Below are 17,833 nucleotides of genomic sequence, written 5' to 3' on the forward strand. Positions count from 1 at the left end.
GAGGCCTCCTGAGGGTGTGTGTGTGTGTGTGCGTGTGTGTTGGGAGTGTGTGAGGAATGCTCGGGTCGGGCCTGTGGCCGCACTGGGTTGATCCGTTGCTGCAGACAAGGGGGAATCCAGATCGGCTATGATAGGAATGTTAGAGCAGGATATCATTAGACGCATGGGAGCTGCAGCCCAGGCCTCAAACACACAGCAGGCAACAACGCAAACAGATACACTGAGATAAACTGATACACACACACACACACACACGCACGCACACACACACACACACTGGGAAAGTCATTACAGCACACAAATGCGGGGATTGAACATTAAGTCTGGTCAAAATGGCAGCCGAATCTCGGAGATGAAATATTATACCGTGGTATGCAGCTCTACAGTAAACTGCCCTTCTCCATCTATTTTGTTTTTCAGAAGTCCTTTTATTAGGGTCCAACTAAGATGTAATGTGGGACTCCAGTGTTCTTATGATGATTGTACAGTTTCTTGGAAACATATTGAGAACTCCACCTTAGCCCTCAAATCCCACCCAAACCAACAGGCAGTGGTGGAAGCAGTATTCAGATCTTTTACTTCAGTAAAAGTAGCAACACCACAAAGTAAAACTTTACTGTAATACGAGTAAAAAAGGACTAGTTGCAAAATGCACTTGCAGTATCTGTCATAATGTTTCATGTAGATTGGTTCTTTTCAGTCCAATATTATTATAGATTATAGCAATTAATAATATGATATTGTAGCTGTTTTGCATGGACATTGTGCTTTATATGCTTGTTAGGAGATGATGACATGTTTTGTATGAATGTTTTGTATTTCAGATGAAAAGTAGCTAGGTACTATAGCATACATGCAAAAAACAAAATATTTCACTCTGAAATGTAATAGAAGTATAAAGCGGTGGTGGAGGAAGTGTTCAGTGTTCATCATTTACCAAAGTAAAAGTAGCAACACCACAATGTAAACATGAGAATTAAAGGTTTTGCATTCACATCTGACTTTAATAAACGTATAGAAAGGTTAATACAAAAAACGATTGTATCACTGTATCATTATTATTATTATTATTATTATTTATCCAGTAATATGTCAGAGGCACTTTAATGTCGATGTTGTAGTTGGTCTCGGTGATAGCTTGAACTACTTCAGTTTAATCTATAACAACTCATCATAATTTGTAAATGGATTACATCTAAAATACCTGTAGAGGATAAATTAATGTAGTAGAGCAAAAAGCTACAATATTTCCCTCTGAAAAGCAGCAGAGTAGAAGTCAGTAAGTCACAAATGAAATTAATATCTCAGAAATGAAAAGCTGTTTGTTGCGGAGCCTCGAGTTTCCTGCCAGATCTCTGCATCTATTTCAACATGCCAAAGAAAAGGACCAAGCATCCTCTCCTGTTTGCTTTTCTTTAAAAAATCAGAGCTTCAAACTTCTCAGCTCCCAGACCACACACACACACACACACACACACAGACACACCGGTAACACACTTTTTACTACACTAACCTGAAGGGAAGACATGGCCACAGGAAAAGCCAGGGGCCATGTTTGGTGAGGAGAAAGTGGCTGAGGGAGACAATGGGGGATTCGGAAACACTGGTCAAACTCTGGGATCGATTATCTGGAGATCTGAAGGATGTAACTGTCTTTCATGAAGCAGCAGGTTTGTTTCCACGGCTCCTTTGTGACAGATGCTGAGGTGATGTTTTCTGTTGGACCTTGTTTCTGACTTCACAAAGAGAAAAATGCCTGAAAGCAGACTGCAACACGACAATTTAAGTATTTTACCATTAGGCAGACTTTAAAAGTTAACTCTCCCAGGTGTCGTTGACATTCCAGTGTTTTACAGGAAAACCTTGCTTTAACCTTTCCTTGGAATATGAAGGCTGTCTCATTGATATAAATATTCAGATTGCTGAAATGCAGGGACGAATCTTGTTTTAAATAAAATGCATGTATGCATATTTGAAGCTGGCTCATTTGCATTTTAAATGTATTTAATTACCTTTATTTGCATGCATCAACTTCCTACAGCTGTGCTCAATCTATTAAATGGGAATTTTTTTTTTTTCCTTTTTACATAACCACAGGTTGCTTGTTCTGTAAATGGCTAATTCTCGTTCCAGATCTGAATGAGGAAGCAATCCCCAAAAATATTATCAAGAGGAAAAAAAAAACATTACTCTAACAAACAGGGTGATGTTTTTTTTTTAGGGAGAATACCAGGCGTAAAATATCTAGTATCATGTGCCTTGTATCTAATTCAGACAGTGGATGAGGAATGAGTCCCCCCTGCAGATTTGCTTTCTGTGTCAACACATCTCTTTTTTAGATAAACACGGGCCCCGCTCGGCTACAGGGCAGCCACAGAGCTACCCGCTGAAAGAACACAGCTACCTTCCGACTGAATGCACTAATAGCATGTAGGCTCCTCTCTGCCGCTGAGCATCACACTCTGCAGGCAGGAACAGTGGAGCGAAAGAAAAGACAGGAGGATGGAGGAGATGAGGAGGCTCTGTGTCCGAGACCTGCTGCAACAAACACAATAACACTGCGGGAACAGCACAAGACATATTGCTATTCAGACAGAGAGAGCAGATTTTTTTTGAGACCATGTATCCCTGTGTGCCTGCCTGAGGGGTACACACAGCACTATGAGAAGGATTTGAGTTGACACAAGTCACAGTCGCTTCATTGCCGGTGTGGAGGAGGAGGAGGAGGGGAGATGAATTATTCAACCAGCCAGCGCGGCTCGGCTCGGCTCTGACGTCTTGTTGTGTCTTATGGGGAGGTGAGGAGAGCCGGCAACAACAAGCAGCACCTCCTCACAAGGCGGCCGTCACATGACAGCCCCAGGATAGAGCATCCAAGGAACCTCGATTTTCCCGAGGACAGGACATCATTTCAGAGAGCAGCAGCAGAATAATAGCTCCCTCTCAAAATGACAGCCATCGCTGCGGCACACCATCACAGATTGCTGGTCTATCACTCCCCACACACAGGATGAAATGACAGCCCAGCCCCGCTGATAGCAAGGCATCTCAGCCTGAGTAGGTGTTCCTTCTGGCTTAGCCTGGCTTTGATGTTATTATACTACAGCAGTGCAATATTCAGCTCGGAGATTCACTACCTGCTGCTGGGGTGATCTCTTAAAGCTCAGTGTTTGTGAAGCTGAGAAAATGGGATGCTGAAAAAACGTGAAACAGGAATGCTTGATGTATTCTGTAACACATTTCTCTCGTCAAGCAAAAATTCTATTATTCAAGAGCAAATGTAGGACATGAGTATTATCAAAACACACCCCGGCAACAGTCGCTCTGCTCAGCTGGAGAATTACATTTCACAAAATGCAAAAAAAACAGAGGGAATTAGGAGTGTTTCTCTTTTCTTTTCTTTTCCGTTCAGCCAATGAGCACTGAGCAATCAAAACTTTTTACCCTTAAAACAGGATTATTGTGTCTCACGGCTGCTGGGATTTAGCAGTCTGCTCTGCCTCAGCACACAAAACAACTGCCTTCACAAAGAGACACGGGATTCACTGACGTATCAGGAGGAAGAAGAAAAGATGAAGGCGTGCGTTGTGGTGTAACTTAGTCGTTTATTTTAATTCCACAAATTTTTCAAAAAAATTACAAAATACTCAAATGGAGAGAACACAGGACTCACAATTTTTCTTATTATTTCTACTTTTTGTTTACATTGTGTCATCCCATGGCGACTACTCATATATACAATAAGCTTCAAGATACCAGTATATATATAAATCTTAGCAGTCAGAATTTACATTCTGCTATTGCCGCTTTGAAACAAGAAGCTAAACCATTGACAACACTTAACATCAAAGGTTTTGGAGACACAAAAAGAGGGAGTAAAAGGCAAGGGAACCATCAGGAAACGAGGCAAAGGATGGTGATGGTGATGAGGAGTACTTCATCAGAAGAGAGACAGTAATCGGTGGGAGATGGGAAGACAGAGTGACAGGTTGTTGTCAGGGCTTAAAAGACTTTTTGGGATTTTTAAAAAGAGGGCGTGAGTTTAATGATGTTTGCAACCATTTAAATGTAAATTATAGTGCTCCAACAGAATATATGACTTTTAAATGCAAGTAGTTTCTTCATTTGGATTAAAAAAAAAAAAAAAAGATAGCCACAGTTTTCTGAATTTCTCATGACAGTTAAACAGTCTTAGTGCATGGAACAAATGCAGAACTTATGTCATGAATTTAAAAAAAAAAAAAAAAAAAAGAAGTAAAACTTGGGTTCATGTGCACTGGTATGACAGGTCAACACTACTTGTAACAGTCAGTGGCACACAAACACACCACTCCTTGAGGCCCAGAAGGCCGTGTATATCCCTAAGGAACCAAGGCATATGAAAACATTGTGAGGACAATACACGCACACACGCACACGCACACGCACACACACACACACACACACATACACACACACACACAATCATCAACCCTCTGCGTACTGGTGGTCACGTGTCGGCAGGCCCCCTCTAGTGTCACAGTGAACATTATTACAGGCTAGCTGGAGGACGACTCAGTCAGATATGAGCCCTGCAACAAACATGGATGACTGGACCGGGTGAAGAAAGGGGGACACCACAACACAAACTAGCACCGACTCACAACCATTCACACATTTAAAACAATCCTAAAGTCCTGTTAGGCTCCCGTTATAGTGAGTGTCAATATTAGAATTCAATAACATCAAAAGCCCCCGATAATTTAAAAAAAGAACTGGAAGCAATTTTGAATTTCTTCAGTTCAGCCAAATATGTTTCTGGAGTCCACATTTCTTAAAAACTGTAATTAAAATCGTCTGTAAAAACAAGAAAGAAGTAGAAGGTGTATTCCATTTTGACTTAGATATTGATTTAAAACATCGATAAAACCAATCGAGTGGAGCTCAAGGATCTTCTTTCAGTGCAAACTTTTGTTTTTCTGTTTTTAATCTGCGGCTTCGGCGTGCACTCCACAGAAGCCTCGGTGACGACCGTGTCACCTCTTCAAGTGTTTCAAATCATCAACTCAACACGTTGAGTTTACACATTCTGACAACCCGCTGCGCGTCGAAGGTGTGTGGTGAACGGACGTGGTGGGCGTGACAGGTTTATGGTTTACATAGTGTATGTGGGACTAAATCTAACACAGTGATGTCAGAGGAACGTCACAACTGAACCGCAAATCTCTCGGAAACTGCTCATATAATGCCATGGTGCTCCCCTCTGAAACAAGGGATAATGCTTCAAAACAATTATATTGGAGGTTGAAACGACTTGGTTTGGAGTCCACACCTAGTAATAATAATAATTATAATAATAATTATATGTTTATATATACTATTTACAGACTCAAAAACGCCATGCTGTAGCTTTTCTTAAAATTATGAAAAACCTCCAACAATGTATTAAAATAAATGTTGAATTTAAGATAGCACTTGTTATTTTTCAATAAACGGCCTGACCGGTCTTGTCATTTTTTTTTTGTTGTTGTTGTTGTTGATAAGCACAGTGTCTTGTTCTAGCACCTACAAAAAAACGTCAGGGAAGCTTGTCATGCAGGAGTCTTGAGGACGTTGTCACTACTGGCTATATACCAAAGAAAGTCAATGTCTTGAAAAATAATAATTAAAAAAAAGTCCTTGACAAGAACAAAAAAACCGAATATCAGAAGAATTCTCAGACGATCCACTTGGCCTTTTTCTGTTCTTCGAAACTGAATGTGTCCAGAGGACCCCGGGGAGCCTCTGCAAGACCGCTCTGTAACAACTTCCTGTGTCCTGCACCTGTCAGTGGCTGCCTCCCTCGGCCAGTTACAGCTGCTTGTCGCTTTCTTTCTTCAGCCGGCTGGAAAACAAACGCAATCAAGTATTAATATTTAGAAAATCGGAGCCACACAAACTCAGTTTATCTAAATGTTTTTTTTCTGTCTAATTCCTGTTGCTATTCAGACCTGTAGTAGTCCTCCTGGCCAGGCAGTGGTCCTCCGTGCATGTGATGGTGTCCGTGGAGCCACTGCTGCTCCATGGCCAGCCTCTGGAGCTCAGCTGACTGGGCATGCATGGCCTGCAGCTGGTGGGCTGCGGACATGGGCGGTGGCAGACCTCCTGGTAGGTCCCGTGGGTATGGAGTACCTGGAGGAGGCACAAGCAAAACATTTGATGAGGGAATCTGGCAGAATTGATGGACTGGATGCGATATTGTCGTTAATGAGAGCTGATATTGGCCGAGACCCTACCGAAGACTGGGTGGCGCAGCATCTCGTGTTCATGCGGCGGCTGGCCGAGGAGAGGGTTGGGGATGGCACCGGGCGGGTAGGGGAAGCGGGCCAGGTGAGGTCCGGCTGCCAGGGGATCTACTGCCAGTGGATGGGCCCCAGAACCTGACGGACACACAAGACATTCACCACCACCTTCTGGGTGTCAGAGTCTTAGGTTCAGGGTACACTCATTTCAAGATATTGTATCACAGACAGTGCATGCTACAGACATTAGTGATACGCAGCTTAATATTATGTTACTCCTCTCAAGGTTGACCAAAAGAGTGCAGGGACACCTTTACTATATTTATCCACTGTACAGCATCTGCTGGCTCTATCAGAAACATGCTTTAATCCAATCTCATATGTCAGTGCAGAACATTCCTGGCGTTTCAGATCATGTGGCAAAAAGTTTAAACTAGAAAAGATGGAAGTGGAATTGTCATTAATTCATAGTCCCTTTTCTTCACTCTTTAATGTGTTGAGGGAAGTATTATAACTGGATTTATGAACAATCCACTTGATTCAAATAACAAGCTGATGCTCTTTACCATATATAAGAAAAGATAGCTAATATTAACCTCCTCAAAAATCAATTTTCATCTTCTTAGATTCCTTGTTTTACATTATTTAACCTGCTCAGAAATAATCAGGTGACTTTAACGCTTGCTTTACAACATCATCTACCATTTATTTCCCTGTACCCTGTTTATTCAAGCAAAACACGTTTTAAATAAACGTCTTCTAACCTTTCACTACACAAGTGAAAACAACATCCTGTTAAGTGCAGATACTTCTTATCTGTGCCAAAGATCAGGCACCGTTTCAACTAGTTACCAATATTTCTACTGCCTCTGATTAAAACAACATGATGCAGTCATTCATAATATTTTTTAAATAAAAAATATATCAGGTCTGGAACATATTTCTTGCTAAAAGTTTAAATAACATAGGAATTTGTTTCCTAAAATTGCTGCATAATCCAGTGTTAACAGTAAAAAGGTTATAATGAATCAGTCAAGCACCCAAAGGTTCTAATGTTGGTTTTAACTGTTTTTGAAATATATTTCAAAACAACTGACCAGTGGTTGGTATATATCTCTTATCTTTGTGCTGATAATAAAAATGTCCCTTTCCCTTTCAAAACGTATAATTCTATAATAATTCATATGAACACAAATATCACAATAAAACATTAAGAAAATGAAGCTAAAACATTCATATTTCCATTTACAAAATTCAATGTACAAACATGATGAATATGTCTGCAAAGGAAATAAGGAAATAAGTTGTATTACTGACAAGTGTCAGATTGATTTATCAGTCTTCCCATTTATAAAAGAAATTACAGCAACGATTGTGTTGCACAAATAAAGAGAAGACGATGTCCATTCTTGGAAATTTAAGGGAAAAAAAAAAACAATCTAACTTTGCCAAATGATGAGCAGTAACAGGATTTAGTTTCCCAAAAATGGGTAAAATATTTTGAACGTCACTGTTCAAATTTATTAGAGTTTCTTTGGTTGTACTGTGTTAATTTTAACAGTGGTGAAGAGGCATTTATTTATACAAGCAGGGCTTTCTCTTACCTTGGTGAAGGGGATCTTGCTGGTGGAGGTGGAGATGGGAGTGAATATGTGAGTGCTGGTGGTGGTGTGGCGTAACATTGAACATCTGTAGACGGGCGATGGGGTCATTGGCCACTGTGGCCATCCTCTCTGCGTGGAGTCTCTCTGCAGCCAACCTCTCTGGGTAGCTCATTTCTGGCCGCAGCTGGGGCCCAGCGAGGGCCAGTCGCTCACGCTCTAATGGGTTCAGGCCCGGATGGAAGGAGGCGAAAGGGTGAGGGCCGGCCATGGGAGGCAACGCGATAGCCCCGTGCCGGGCATAGTGCTCCATGGGGTTTGTAGAAGGGTGGAGTGTGTCCATCTCTGGAGGCTTAACCTCAAAACCAGGTTTCATCCTTTCCCTCAGCTCCCTCTCGCGAATCTCCCTCTCACGCATCTCCCGCTCTCGCAGCTCGCGCTCCCGCATGGCCGGGTCAGCGTTGTACAAGCTGGGCATGTGATAGGCCAGCAGCGGGTCTGCGGGATTGAGGGACACAAAGAAGGGGTGGTTTCTGTTGGTGGGGGACATGACGTGGGGTCGGGCGTACTCGCTGAGGGTGCGCAGGGCAGGGGTATCGGGGCCAATGTACGGAGGCACAGCTGCAATCGTAGTGGGGGGGCCGTCGAAGGGTGGACGCATGTGCGCGGGGCCGGCCATCTGAGGTTCACCCATTCTGCCTTCATGAGAGGAACTGGAGGCTTTCTGTGAGGGGAGAAACACCATGTTTAGTATGATTTAAAAATCCAACCACTGCCAAACAAAATGGAGACAGACCAAATCACTCACCGCAGCTCTCTCTGCTTCCTTTTCTCGTTCCCGCTCTCTTTCTCGCTCTTTTTCCCTCTCCCTCTCTCTCTCCTTCTCCTCCCTTGCTTTCTGCTCTGCTTCTCTCTTGGCTTTCTCCAAGGCTTCCTCTCGTTTCTTGGCCAGTTTGGATGAAGCCAGGGGAGTGAAGTAGAAATCTGTCCTAGCACACGAGTTGTAACCCCGGTCCAGGTGCTTGTAGAACCTGTGGTCACGGTACAGGAAAGAAAAAAAAAAAAATTTAGCACATTCAACATTCACTCAGAAAAACTGAATTATGTTCCAGTTCATAAATACTTGTTACAAACAGACAAAAAAGGCTAAAGTTATATATAATAATATATTAAATAAATATGTTGCATTCATCTTTAACTCTGCATGTTGAATGGCAGGATAATGTCCCATTAGATGAAAAGACGGCTTGTATTAGCTTACACTGGTCCATTATTCAAAAGGAAACAAACTCCCTCGGCATTCACTTTTGCTGCTACGCTGAGTATGTATTAAAATCCTCATTGCTATTCATTGGCAGTCTGAGAGCCACTTAAGCGCAAGGCAACTACAGATACTCATATTCAGATGCCTCAGTTCACTCACATCTCACTGTAATTAATCTCCCTGCTCTCCATCCCTGATAATTCCTAGCCATCAGCCACTCTGAGCTCAAGGCTAATTGTGGCCTTGGATGCCTGTTTTGCTGAGGACATTTGATTTGTTGCCTACATCAAAGCCTGAAAACCTAAAGGCAGAGACTCTTTGTTGTTGGATGTGTTTGAGAGCTAATCAGACTCCCCAGACAAGACAGTAAGCAGCTCAACAGACTTCTGATGAATAAAAGCTCGAGCAGGTGTATATTTTTCTCTTTTAAGATAGTGTTCAGGTCAAAATAGGTGTTTGTAGACATACCGCGCAGACTGGCTGGCATGGCTGGGTGTATTGACGACAGTAGGCTCTGGAGAGGGGCTTCTCTGTGGGGGCGGGGGGCTCTCTGGCTCTTCTGACTCATCCAAAGGCTCCTCTTTGATGTGTACTGGTGGGAGTGCTGGGCCGGGGCCGGCACAAGTGACTGAGGCAGGGAGTGGCATGGAAATGGAGGAGGATGGAGCAGAGGAAGATGGAGGCTGTAAGCCAGGCATAGAGTTGGATGACGATGAGGGAGGGCCGGTTGGAGGTAGAACTGTACTGAAAGGATGGGTCGAGAACGGCGGCTGCGGTGGCCCGCTGGGATGTGAGGCTGCTGCGGAGGGTGGCAGAGGTGGGGCTGGGGGAGGCTGGTGGCTGGCTGATGGTGGGAGGCTCTGAGACTGGGTGAGAACTGGAGGCTGGGCTGGGGGAGGCTGAAGCTGCTGCCCCTGTGGCATGAGCTGAAGGGGAGGTGGGTGTGCTGATGGAGGATGGTGGGTGGATAAAGAGCTGAGGGGCTTGAGGGCAGGAGGTGGAGGCAGGTTTGAAGGCATCTGTGGAAATGGAGGTGCAGACACGTGGGATGGGTGTTTGTGGGACTGTGGGTTGGATATCTGAGGGATGGGTGTGGTTGGTGGGGGCTTGATGTGAGGCATGGACAATGGGGCAGGGGGTAAGGGCTGCTCTCTGGGAGGCTGGCCTCCACTCTGAGCAGATGACTGGGACTGGGAAGGAGGTGTGTGCGGCCTCTGCTGTGACTGGCCAGAGATTGGCAGGGGCGGGACCTGAGACTGACCTACAGGGAAGCCCTGAGGGGGCATGGAGTGAGGGTGAGGCATGTGTGAGGGGCCAGACTGCAGTGGATGTGGCAAGGGAGGCATGGGCCCGTGATGCGAGCTGGGTAATGACTGAGGTGGGACTGAGGGGCCAGGAGGCGGAGCCTGAGTCAGAGGTGAATGTGGAGAGGGAAGCCTTTGAGGGTGGAGGGACGCTCCTGACTGGATAAGAGACATTGGGCTAGCCTGGGGCAGAGGCTGGGGAGGTAGAGAGGCGGAGGCCGCTGTGGGGGAGACCTGTGGGGGCAGTGAAGGGGCTGAGGTCGTAGGTGGAGGAGGCGCCGAGGAGGCTGCTGAGGTGCCTGGCTGACACTGGATGACTGGAGGGTGCTGGCTCTGCTGGAGCTGCTGCTGCTGGGCAGAGGAGTCTGAATCGCTCTCATTGTCACGGGGGCTGGGGATGCTCGGGGAGGAGCTCCGGTTGTCCTGGTCAATGTCCTTGGGATCGCTACTAAGCTCCTCATTGATGCTGCGCCCATCAGAGCTCTCGCCCTCTCCCTCCCCTTCCCCCTCGCACTCTGAGGGTGAGTCTGGCCGACTCAGCTCCTGAGGGACAGAGGAGTGAGTGAAGGATGAGGATCATGACACCATGTCTATGCATTCCACTGAAACACAAGAGGATAGGCAAAACAAAGACCACAGACTCACTTGTGTCTTGGACTTTTTGGCACTGGCCCTCTCGGGCTCCTCTGTGTCTGAAGCTCCCTTCTCTCGTTGCCGTTTGGCACTCTTCATAGGTGAAGGAGCCTCTTCTTTAATCTTCTGCGGAGCCAAAGCAGCAGACCCATTAGGCTACATTTCACAGAGATATGTGCGTAGAAAAACAAGGTTTGGGCGAGTCTTTGCTGTGTTTACCTTGCTTGGCTTCTTCATGGAGTCTGTCTTGCTGTCAGTGCTGTCAGTACTTGCCGCGCTGGGTGAAGTACGCCCGCTGGAGCGCAAATCCTCGTTGGTAGGCGAGGCTCGGCCATCGGGACTGGCTGTCTGCTTCTTACGACCACTTCGTAGCGTTGACATCTATTGACAACAAACAGAGTCAGTATAAATCATGACCAGTTTTAGGGTTCCATATTATTTGGATAGAGGAAGTGGAGATGGACATAAAACAAGCAAATCTAAACTTTTTGGAATAGTTTTATAAAACAAAATATATGAAACAATCCTTGTCTACACTGTCCCTGTACTACTGATCTAAAGATGATAAGCTTATTGCTTTGTAGTCTGGCTCTGCATTACTCCAGGGATAACTCTGAGGCTATAGTTCCTGAAGGTGAAAATAGAGAGAAAGAGATGGGGAGCAGGAGTGTGTGTGCGCACCGAGCCTCGGTTCCGTCGGGTCCTCATGCTATGCTTCCCGCTGAGTCCATCCTCTTCCTCTTTGACAGGTTTGAACATAAATGGTGGCGGGTCCACAGGCTTCTCGATGGGGGGCAGCTCACCGTACTTCTTGAAGTGAATGCGGCAGTCTGTGCACAGCAAGATGTTCTCCCGGCCCCCGTGGTGCCAGTCCTTGGAGGCTGAGGAAAGCCATTTACAGTTGTGAAACAACACACTCTCTGAGGTGGTGAGGAGTACAAGCAACACACAAAAATGATCTGACAGTACAATAACACTGCCTAATGTAGAGAATGTGATTAAGTAACTAACTAACTAGTAATAAGGTCTGTATAGGTTAACACTATAAGGCTAAAGTTATGAGCCAGTCTTGTTGTGATGGCAGTAAGCTAAGTGTGATCAGATGTGGGCCTGGCACTGGGAGCCAGCTGTGTGGAAAGAGGGGAAGGATAATGAGGTGGAGAGAGTGTACGAGCTGTGGGCTCATGTCTGATTTGATCAAATTAGTCCTGACATCTTCTGATGCCCATCTGTCACACAGCACTGCGTTGTGAAGGCTCACACTGATCCCAATCAGGACAGGAATAACTAAACGAGTCCATACGAAGAGTGTGAGTGTCTGTACAAGGAACGTGGTGCCTTACTGGTAGTGAAACAGTGGCGGCAAGCGTAGCCCTTCAGCTCCTGTTCGCTGTCTTCACTGTCAAAGTCATCTTCACTGGCTGAACTGAGGTCCACTGGAAAAGAGGCAAAGAAAAAACACTTCACATCCATCGCGCCAACAGCAGACGATATAAGATAACGTTTGCCTTTTTCCCCTCAGCTGCCAATCAAGGGGTCAAATATACGTACAAAACTCGCTGGAGGGGGGACGTGAGGGAGTGTTGACAGGAGTCGAAGCAGTTCGCGTCTTGATGCGGCGGAAGACGGGCTGGCGACGGTGCCTGCGGTGGGCTCGACAACTGGCTGCCTCTGGGGTCTTCTTCCAATAGTAGTAGAAGGTGATTAGCTCTCCCTGTAATGAAACCCGAAAAGAACGCCGTTAACAAGGGGAAATGTATAACAAGAACACAAACACGTGTATTTGTAATGAGGCGAAGGCGTCACTTGACTTTAAAGAAGTAACTGAATTAAAAGGGTTTAAGGTCTATTTGTCAAAGTTGTTGAAAAATCGGAAAACTGTCACTGTGAAATCTCTGCAGCTAGGTAGAATAAAATATGTGGAATATACACACTAGCAGTCAGCAGAGTATTTAACACAGTGAAAGGCCGTGGACTGGGTCAGTCCATGCCAGGATTTGTAGTTGGCCGGGCATGTTTGTGCTGCGGCCCTGTCTGTCCCAGGATTAGGCGAGGAGGCTCACTGAATGCAGGGATATTAGGATCAGTGCATTGGTGGCTGCCTGGGTGGCAGGAGCTTGAAAGGGAACAAAAGAACATGTCAGGCAGAGCTTTGGCGCTACAAATAGGGAGTGAAATGGCTCCTCGCCCCTTCACTGGAAGAGTCAATTGAACTTTAATCAAACATTCGGAGGGGCGCGCTTGCCAGTGAGCGAAGCGGATAAATCCAGCGTACAAAAGGCCGCCAGGAAATCAATACCCAACTGAAACATTAACACATGCAATCATGGATCAGAAAGCACTTTGCTGAGGCAGCCCGTGCATATTAACTGCTGCTTTCCGGCCACCCTCATAATACACAAGTCTTGAAAATTGGCGACAGGAGTCAGGGACAATTATGTAGTTTCCTGTGGGGCCTTGCCAGCCCCCCCCCACCATGAACTCTCACTTGTTAGTGGTCCTCCACTAGCCCTATAACAAATTCATGAAGGTGTGCTGTGACTGTTGGCTGAGCAGTAAGTCACCTGTAATCTTTAAAGCCCAGAGGGCAACCATCTACTGTCTGAAGTCTGTTAAACTGCTGTTCAACAAAGCTCCCAGGGTTTAATGGCTATTGATTGTTTGCCTACTGCGCTTCAGCTGAGAAACTTGACATAAATTAGTCAGTGCATTGCTCTCTAAAATGCATTAACGGCTTTTCAGCAACAGCTTAAAATCTTCTATCAAAATGTACCAAAACAAACAATGGCAGGAAAGGGTTTGATTAAACGGTGGACATTTTTAAATGGCTATAAAAAGAAGCTTTTGTGCTCAACTCTATTTTAACAACAACAACGGAAAATAACATAGTAACAAAGGCAGCAATTTCAAAGTATAATAGGCTGGTATTACTTCAAACATAAAGGTAATTGCAGCTTTAATTTCTTATTCCTTATCTCATGAGTCACAAAACTACTTGAGGCTAGTTGGCTTCTTGATGTTTGTTGTGAGAAAACACAGGTCAGTGATTGTCCAGGGGTTGTTCCTTTATCGCTAAGTTGTGTGAGTATCTGACATTAAGGAACTAGTTAAATCTTTCTCAATCGCTGCTTTGATTGGCAGAAAATGCCCCACTCAGTGGGCTCAGGCCAGTTTATTAAGATCTCCCTTCAAATGGCTCTTAGGGGAAATTCATATCTACCAGTGCCTGTAGGACTCCATCATATCAGGCAAAGCAGTGCTGGGAACATTTACTGAGGGTGCCTGAGCTCAATGAAACCTTCTCAAATTTCAGGGTAAATTGAGGTGCTGCACTGTGTTATAGCAAAGCCATTGCTCCAGTGTTAAACTGTTCGACGCCCCACAGCGTGTGCTAGGGTTTTCTTTTTGGACCTCGAGACTTCTGCAGATGGGCACGTGGAGCGGTGGGATGAAATCCACATTCAGGAGCTCGGCGGAGACAAATCAGTAGGACTCTTTTAAATGAAGAAGGACAGATTTCCTTTTTACTTATGGAGCATTTGCAGACCTTCAAATAACCCTAAGAACATTTTTTTTGTTCATGCTCACAGCAAGAACAGAGCAGCTAATGATTATTATGCCTGCTAAAAGCTCTAATATGTTGCCATGTGTTTGTGCATCTATTTTAGGCAGTAACAGAACTTTCTAGTCATTTCCCGTGTGCCTCCCTCTTCAGCCTGGCCGGCCAGTTGGGAAGGCAGGGCGCAGGTGCTAACTGAGGGAAGGCAGGCATCCTGATGTGAAATCTAATTGAAATGTGCAGATCAAAAGTGTTGAGTGGTGCCGAGCGCTGGCTTTGCTCTGTGCTTAATGACTGTTCTCAGCAGTGCCTCTCTGCCTCCTCGCTGCAGGCTGACAACTACACGGCCTCAACAACAGCTTGGCAGACACAGGGAAAGGTCACCCTGCCTCTCCATCACTTACACTGTGTCAAGTACCATTACATTAGGCAGGGGCCAATGAAAACATTAGCTTGGGCTTTTGAATGGGAATTAACAGGTGCACTGATGAGCTGGTACGGGCGGATGTCAATGGAAAGAGGAAAACAAAAGAAGCAGCTTAACAAATTAAGACTAAATATGTTGAGTTGAAAAGTTATTTCTGGTGATAACACAAGGAAAAAGAAAAGCTTCTCTAAGCCTCCATCCAAACCTGAATACTGCTAACAAAAAAAAACTTATTACCATGTTTGTTATATATTTTGCCTTTATAGTTCAACATAAATTCCGACAGGAGTCACGTCGGCAAAGCAAAGACGAATGTGAGACATCACAGGCAAGGACTTTAAATGTGGAGACGAGTTATGAATGATGTCTGAGAGTGAAGTGCAGTCGAAGATGAACATGGCATTCCTTTGGTTGAGAGAGGCTTTGTGCTGTAAATTAGTGTCAAAGGGAGATTGACAGATTACCTCTCTGAGCCTGCCTGCATGTCAAATTTGGTTCCTCTGAAGCCACATACGTGCCCGATCCCTCTCACTGACTGCGTACTTTTCTCTTTCATAGTCACCATATGCCCGCAGCAACACTTTAACTTTCATTACCTTCTGTTTCATCTCCCTGACAGCGTGTTTAGCCAGCGAGTATGCGTGCACCTACTGAGGTTTCCAAGTTAAGTTGCCATTTCTTCATGAAATGAAGACGACAGTACCAGAAACAATTCCTTCAGCCTGCATCTAAAAACAGTTCACCTGCACTGGGTAAAAATTCATGGAAATGCTGGAAACAGAAACCTAGACTGGCCCTGGCCTCCGCACAATAATTTTCCCCCAGTTCACTAAATCACTGCAGAGCGGTACAGAGTGTGCTGCCGCTCCGCAGAACATGAGATAGTGACAACATAAGCTCGGTATTATAAGGCGTTTTAGACTGCTTCCATCTGCAGGAGCTTTCTGGCCGGTGGATTATCCGACAAGGAAAGGGCTTACCCTCCTATCACAACACTCAGGGCCTCCATTCCAGTTATTGCCACTTAAAATGGTTGTCTACATACAAGTATGTAAGTGTGAAATGGATGCAGAGTTCAAAAATTACATACAGCAATGTTTCCTCTGCATTCAGCCATGTCTGAGAAACAAGGCAAGAGTTCCATCCATCATGCAGCTATTTTTACTTTACCTTTACTTTTTACCTTATTTATTGTTACTGATAAATTATTTTAAAAATAATCTGCACTATTTAGAGTAATAGCTGAAACACTGCTGAATAACTGTAATTATATTCAAGAATTTGTCTGTATTTAGGGCCAAGCATACAAAAGCCTACTTATGGTGTATAGATATATTTAAATAGATACATAGATTTTTAAAAAATATATATTTCATAGTATTTTAACCTTATCCAAATAAACTGATACCTCCAGGAGGGGAAGTACCATTAAAAAGAGGCGTCAACAGGTAATAGAGGAAAATATATCCACAGTTTCTGGTTACTAGGATTTTTACAAGCGTTACAATTCATAAAAATAATTTCTGATGTGATCATATTCAGTGTTACACTCAGTTTCTGTGTTTTAAGCGTCTTATCTTCCTGAGACTTAATAAGGTTAACCATGAAACCCCTGCAGAGTAAAGTATAGTTGCGGGTGGGAGTGCAGGATCCACTTCTGGGCTCGGTGGTCCTGTGTGCGCGGGCAGGGCTGAGGGCGAGGGCTAAACTCATGTATTTACACCCTCATCCCCTCTCAGGCCCAGGCCTGAACAGATGGTTTCTGTTTTTCCTGGCAGATTTGTGACAGAGCCACAAAAGGCCCCTGCTTTGACATGAAGCCAAACGGTTAAGGCCGTTACTGGCAAGAGCAGGGGAAGGAGGAGAGAACAGGGGAGAGCTGAGGTGGGGGGGAGAGAGGGAGGGCCGAGTGTGGAGGAGAGCCGAGAGGGAGGAATAAAGAGCTAGCAGAGGATAACAATGGACAATCAACCTCGAATCCAACCACAACCCTTCCTAAAAATCTCTCGACAAATAAAAAAAATCTCAGCTAAAAATGTAAGGCAGTTTAGCCGCAGCCGGGGGGAGCAGAGAGCGCAGGGAGCATGTGATTTCTGGGCTCTGGTGGCTGATAGTGAGTTGTGTAAACATCCATTAGTGCAGCATGAACCTGTGCTCCTCCTGCTTCCTCCACAGTCTGCAGCCGGAGGAGGGAGGATTGCTTCCTGATTCATTTCAGTGAGGTGAAGGGGAATGTATTTCTCAGAGCTAAATCAAACCAGGGTTTAATTATGTATGTGCTCGACCCTTGGACTTGGTATTCTTCATCGCCCATGACAGGTTGTGCAGTGTATCGTCTCAGTGAGTGGTGCTTGACTTTTCTATCATCCCCATGCTGACTGTAACTGTAGGAGGTAACTTTGCAAGCGCTTACGTGGTTAAGCGGGTCAGAAGCGTACTTGTGTTGCCTACAGGGCCATTTAACAGGTTGTGGAGTGAAAAACAGTATGCTTATTTTCCTTAAGTCTTTTAACAGCACTCTTACTAAAGTATCTATAATCTTGTAAGGATACAGATAACGTCAAAATTATGCTCTAAATCTTCAGTTCCCAAAGAACTGGTTACATAATACGCTGCAGGTTAGCTTGATGCTAAAAGCTGGTTTTGGGTTTATAAACAAATTCCAAATAAATTAACTAAACTTTAACAAAATATTTAGTTAAATATGTATAAAAACACCCCTGCAACCTGACAAGATACCGGGAGTATAACAGGTGAAAATTTAAACTACATTTTAAACTACAAT

The 17,833-nt window shown here is 44.7% G+C and overlaps 1 protein-coding gene across 5 annotated transcripts in view; it reads right to left on the reverse strand.

The window, feature by feature from the left end:
- Window positions 1-3,595: 3,595 nt before the first annotated feature.
- The window catches only part of rerea (arginine-glutamic acid dipeptide (RE) repeats a), a 121,882-nt gene continuing 107,644 nt past the window's right edge, over window positions 3,596-17,833 (reverse strand). For 3 of the 5 annotated variants that reach the window (XM_041048748.1, XM_041048739.1, XM_041048765.1), the window contains 11 exons: window positions 12,614-12,776; window positions 12,406-12,498; window positions 11,744-11,943; window positions 11,282-11,443; window positions 11,075-11,188; window positions 9,594-10,972; window positions 8,670-8,892; window positions 7,865-8,585; window positions 6,255-6,428; window positions 5,970-6,150; window positions 3,596-5,863 (listed from right to left, as the gene is read on the reverse strand). In XM_041048748.1, the coding sequence (XP_040904682.1) occupies window positions 5,830-5,863; window positions 5,970-6,150; window positions 6,255-6,428; window positions 7,865-8,585; window positions 8,670-8,892; window positions 9,594-10,972; window positions 11,075-11,188; window positions 11,282-11,443; window positions 11,744-11,943; window positions 12,406-12,498; window positions 12,614-12,776 (3,444 nt within the window). In that variant the 3' untranslated portion in view covers window positions 3,596-5,829. The remainder of the gene's footprint in view (window positions 5,864-5,969; window positions 6,151-6,254; window positions 6,429-7,864; window positions 8,586-8,669; window positions 8,893-9,593; window positions 10,973-11,074; window positions 11,189-11,281; window positions 11,444-11,743; window positions 11,944-12,405; window positions 12,499-12,613; window positions 12,777-17,833) is intronic. The other 2 variants (XM_041048756.1, XM_041048774.1) reach the window with 1 other exon arrangement.

The sequence above is a fragment of the Toxotes jaculatrix genome, chromosome 2 (genome assembly GCF_017976425.1).
Source record: "Toxotes jaculatrix isolate fToxJac2 chromosome 2, fToxJac2.pri, whole genome shotgun sequence".
Classification (NCBI taxonomy): Eukaryota; Metazoa; Chordata; class Actinopteri; family Toxotidae; genus Toxotes; species Toxotes jaculatrix.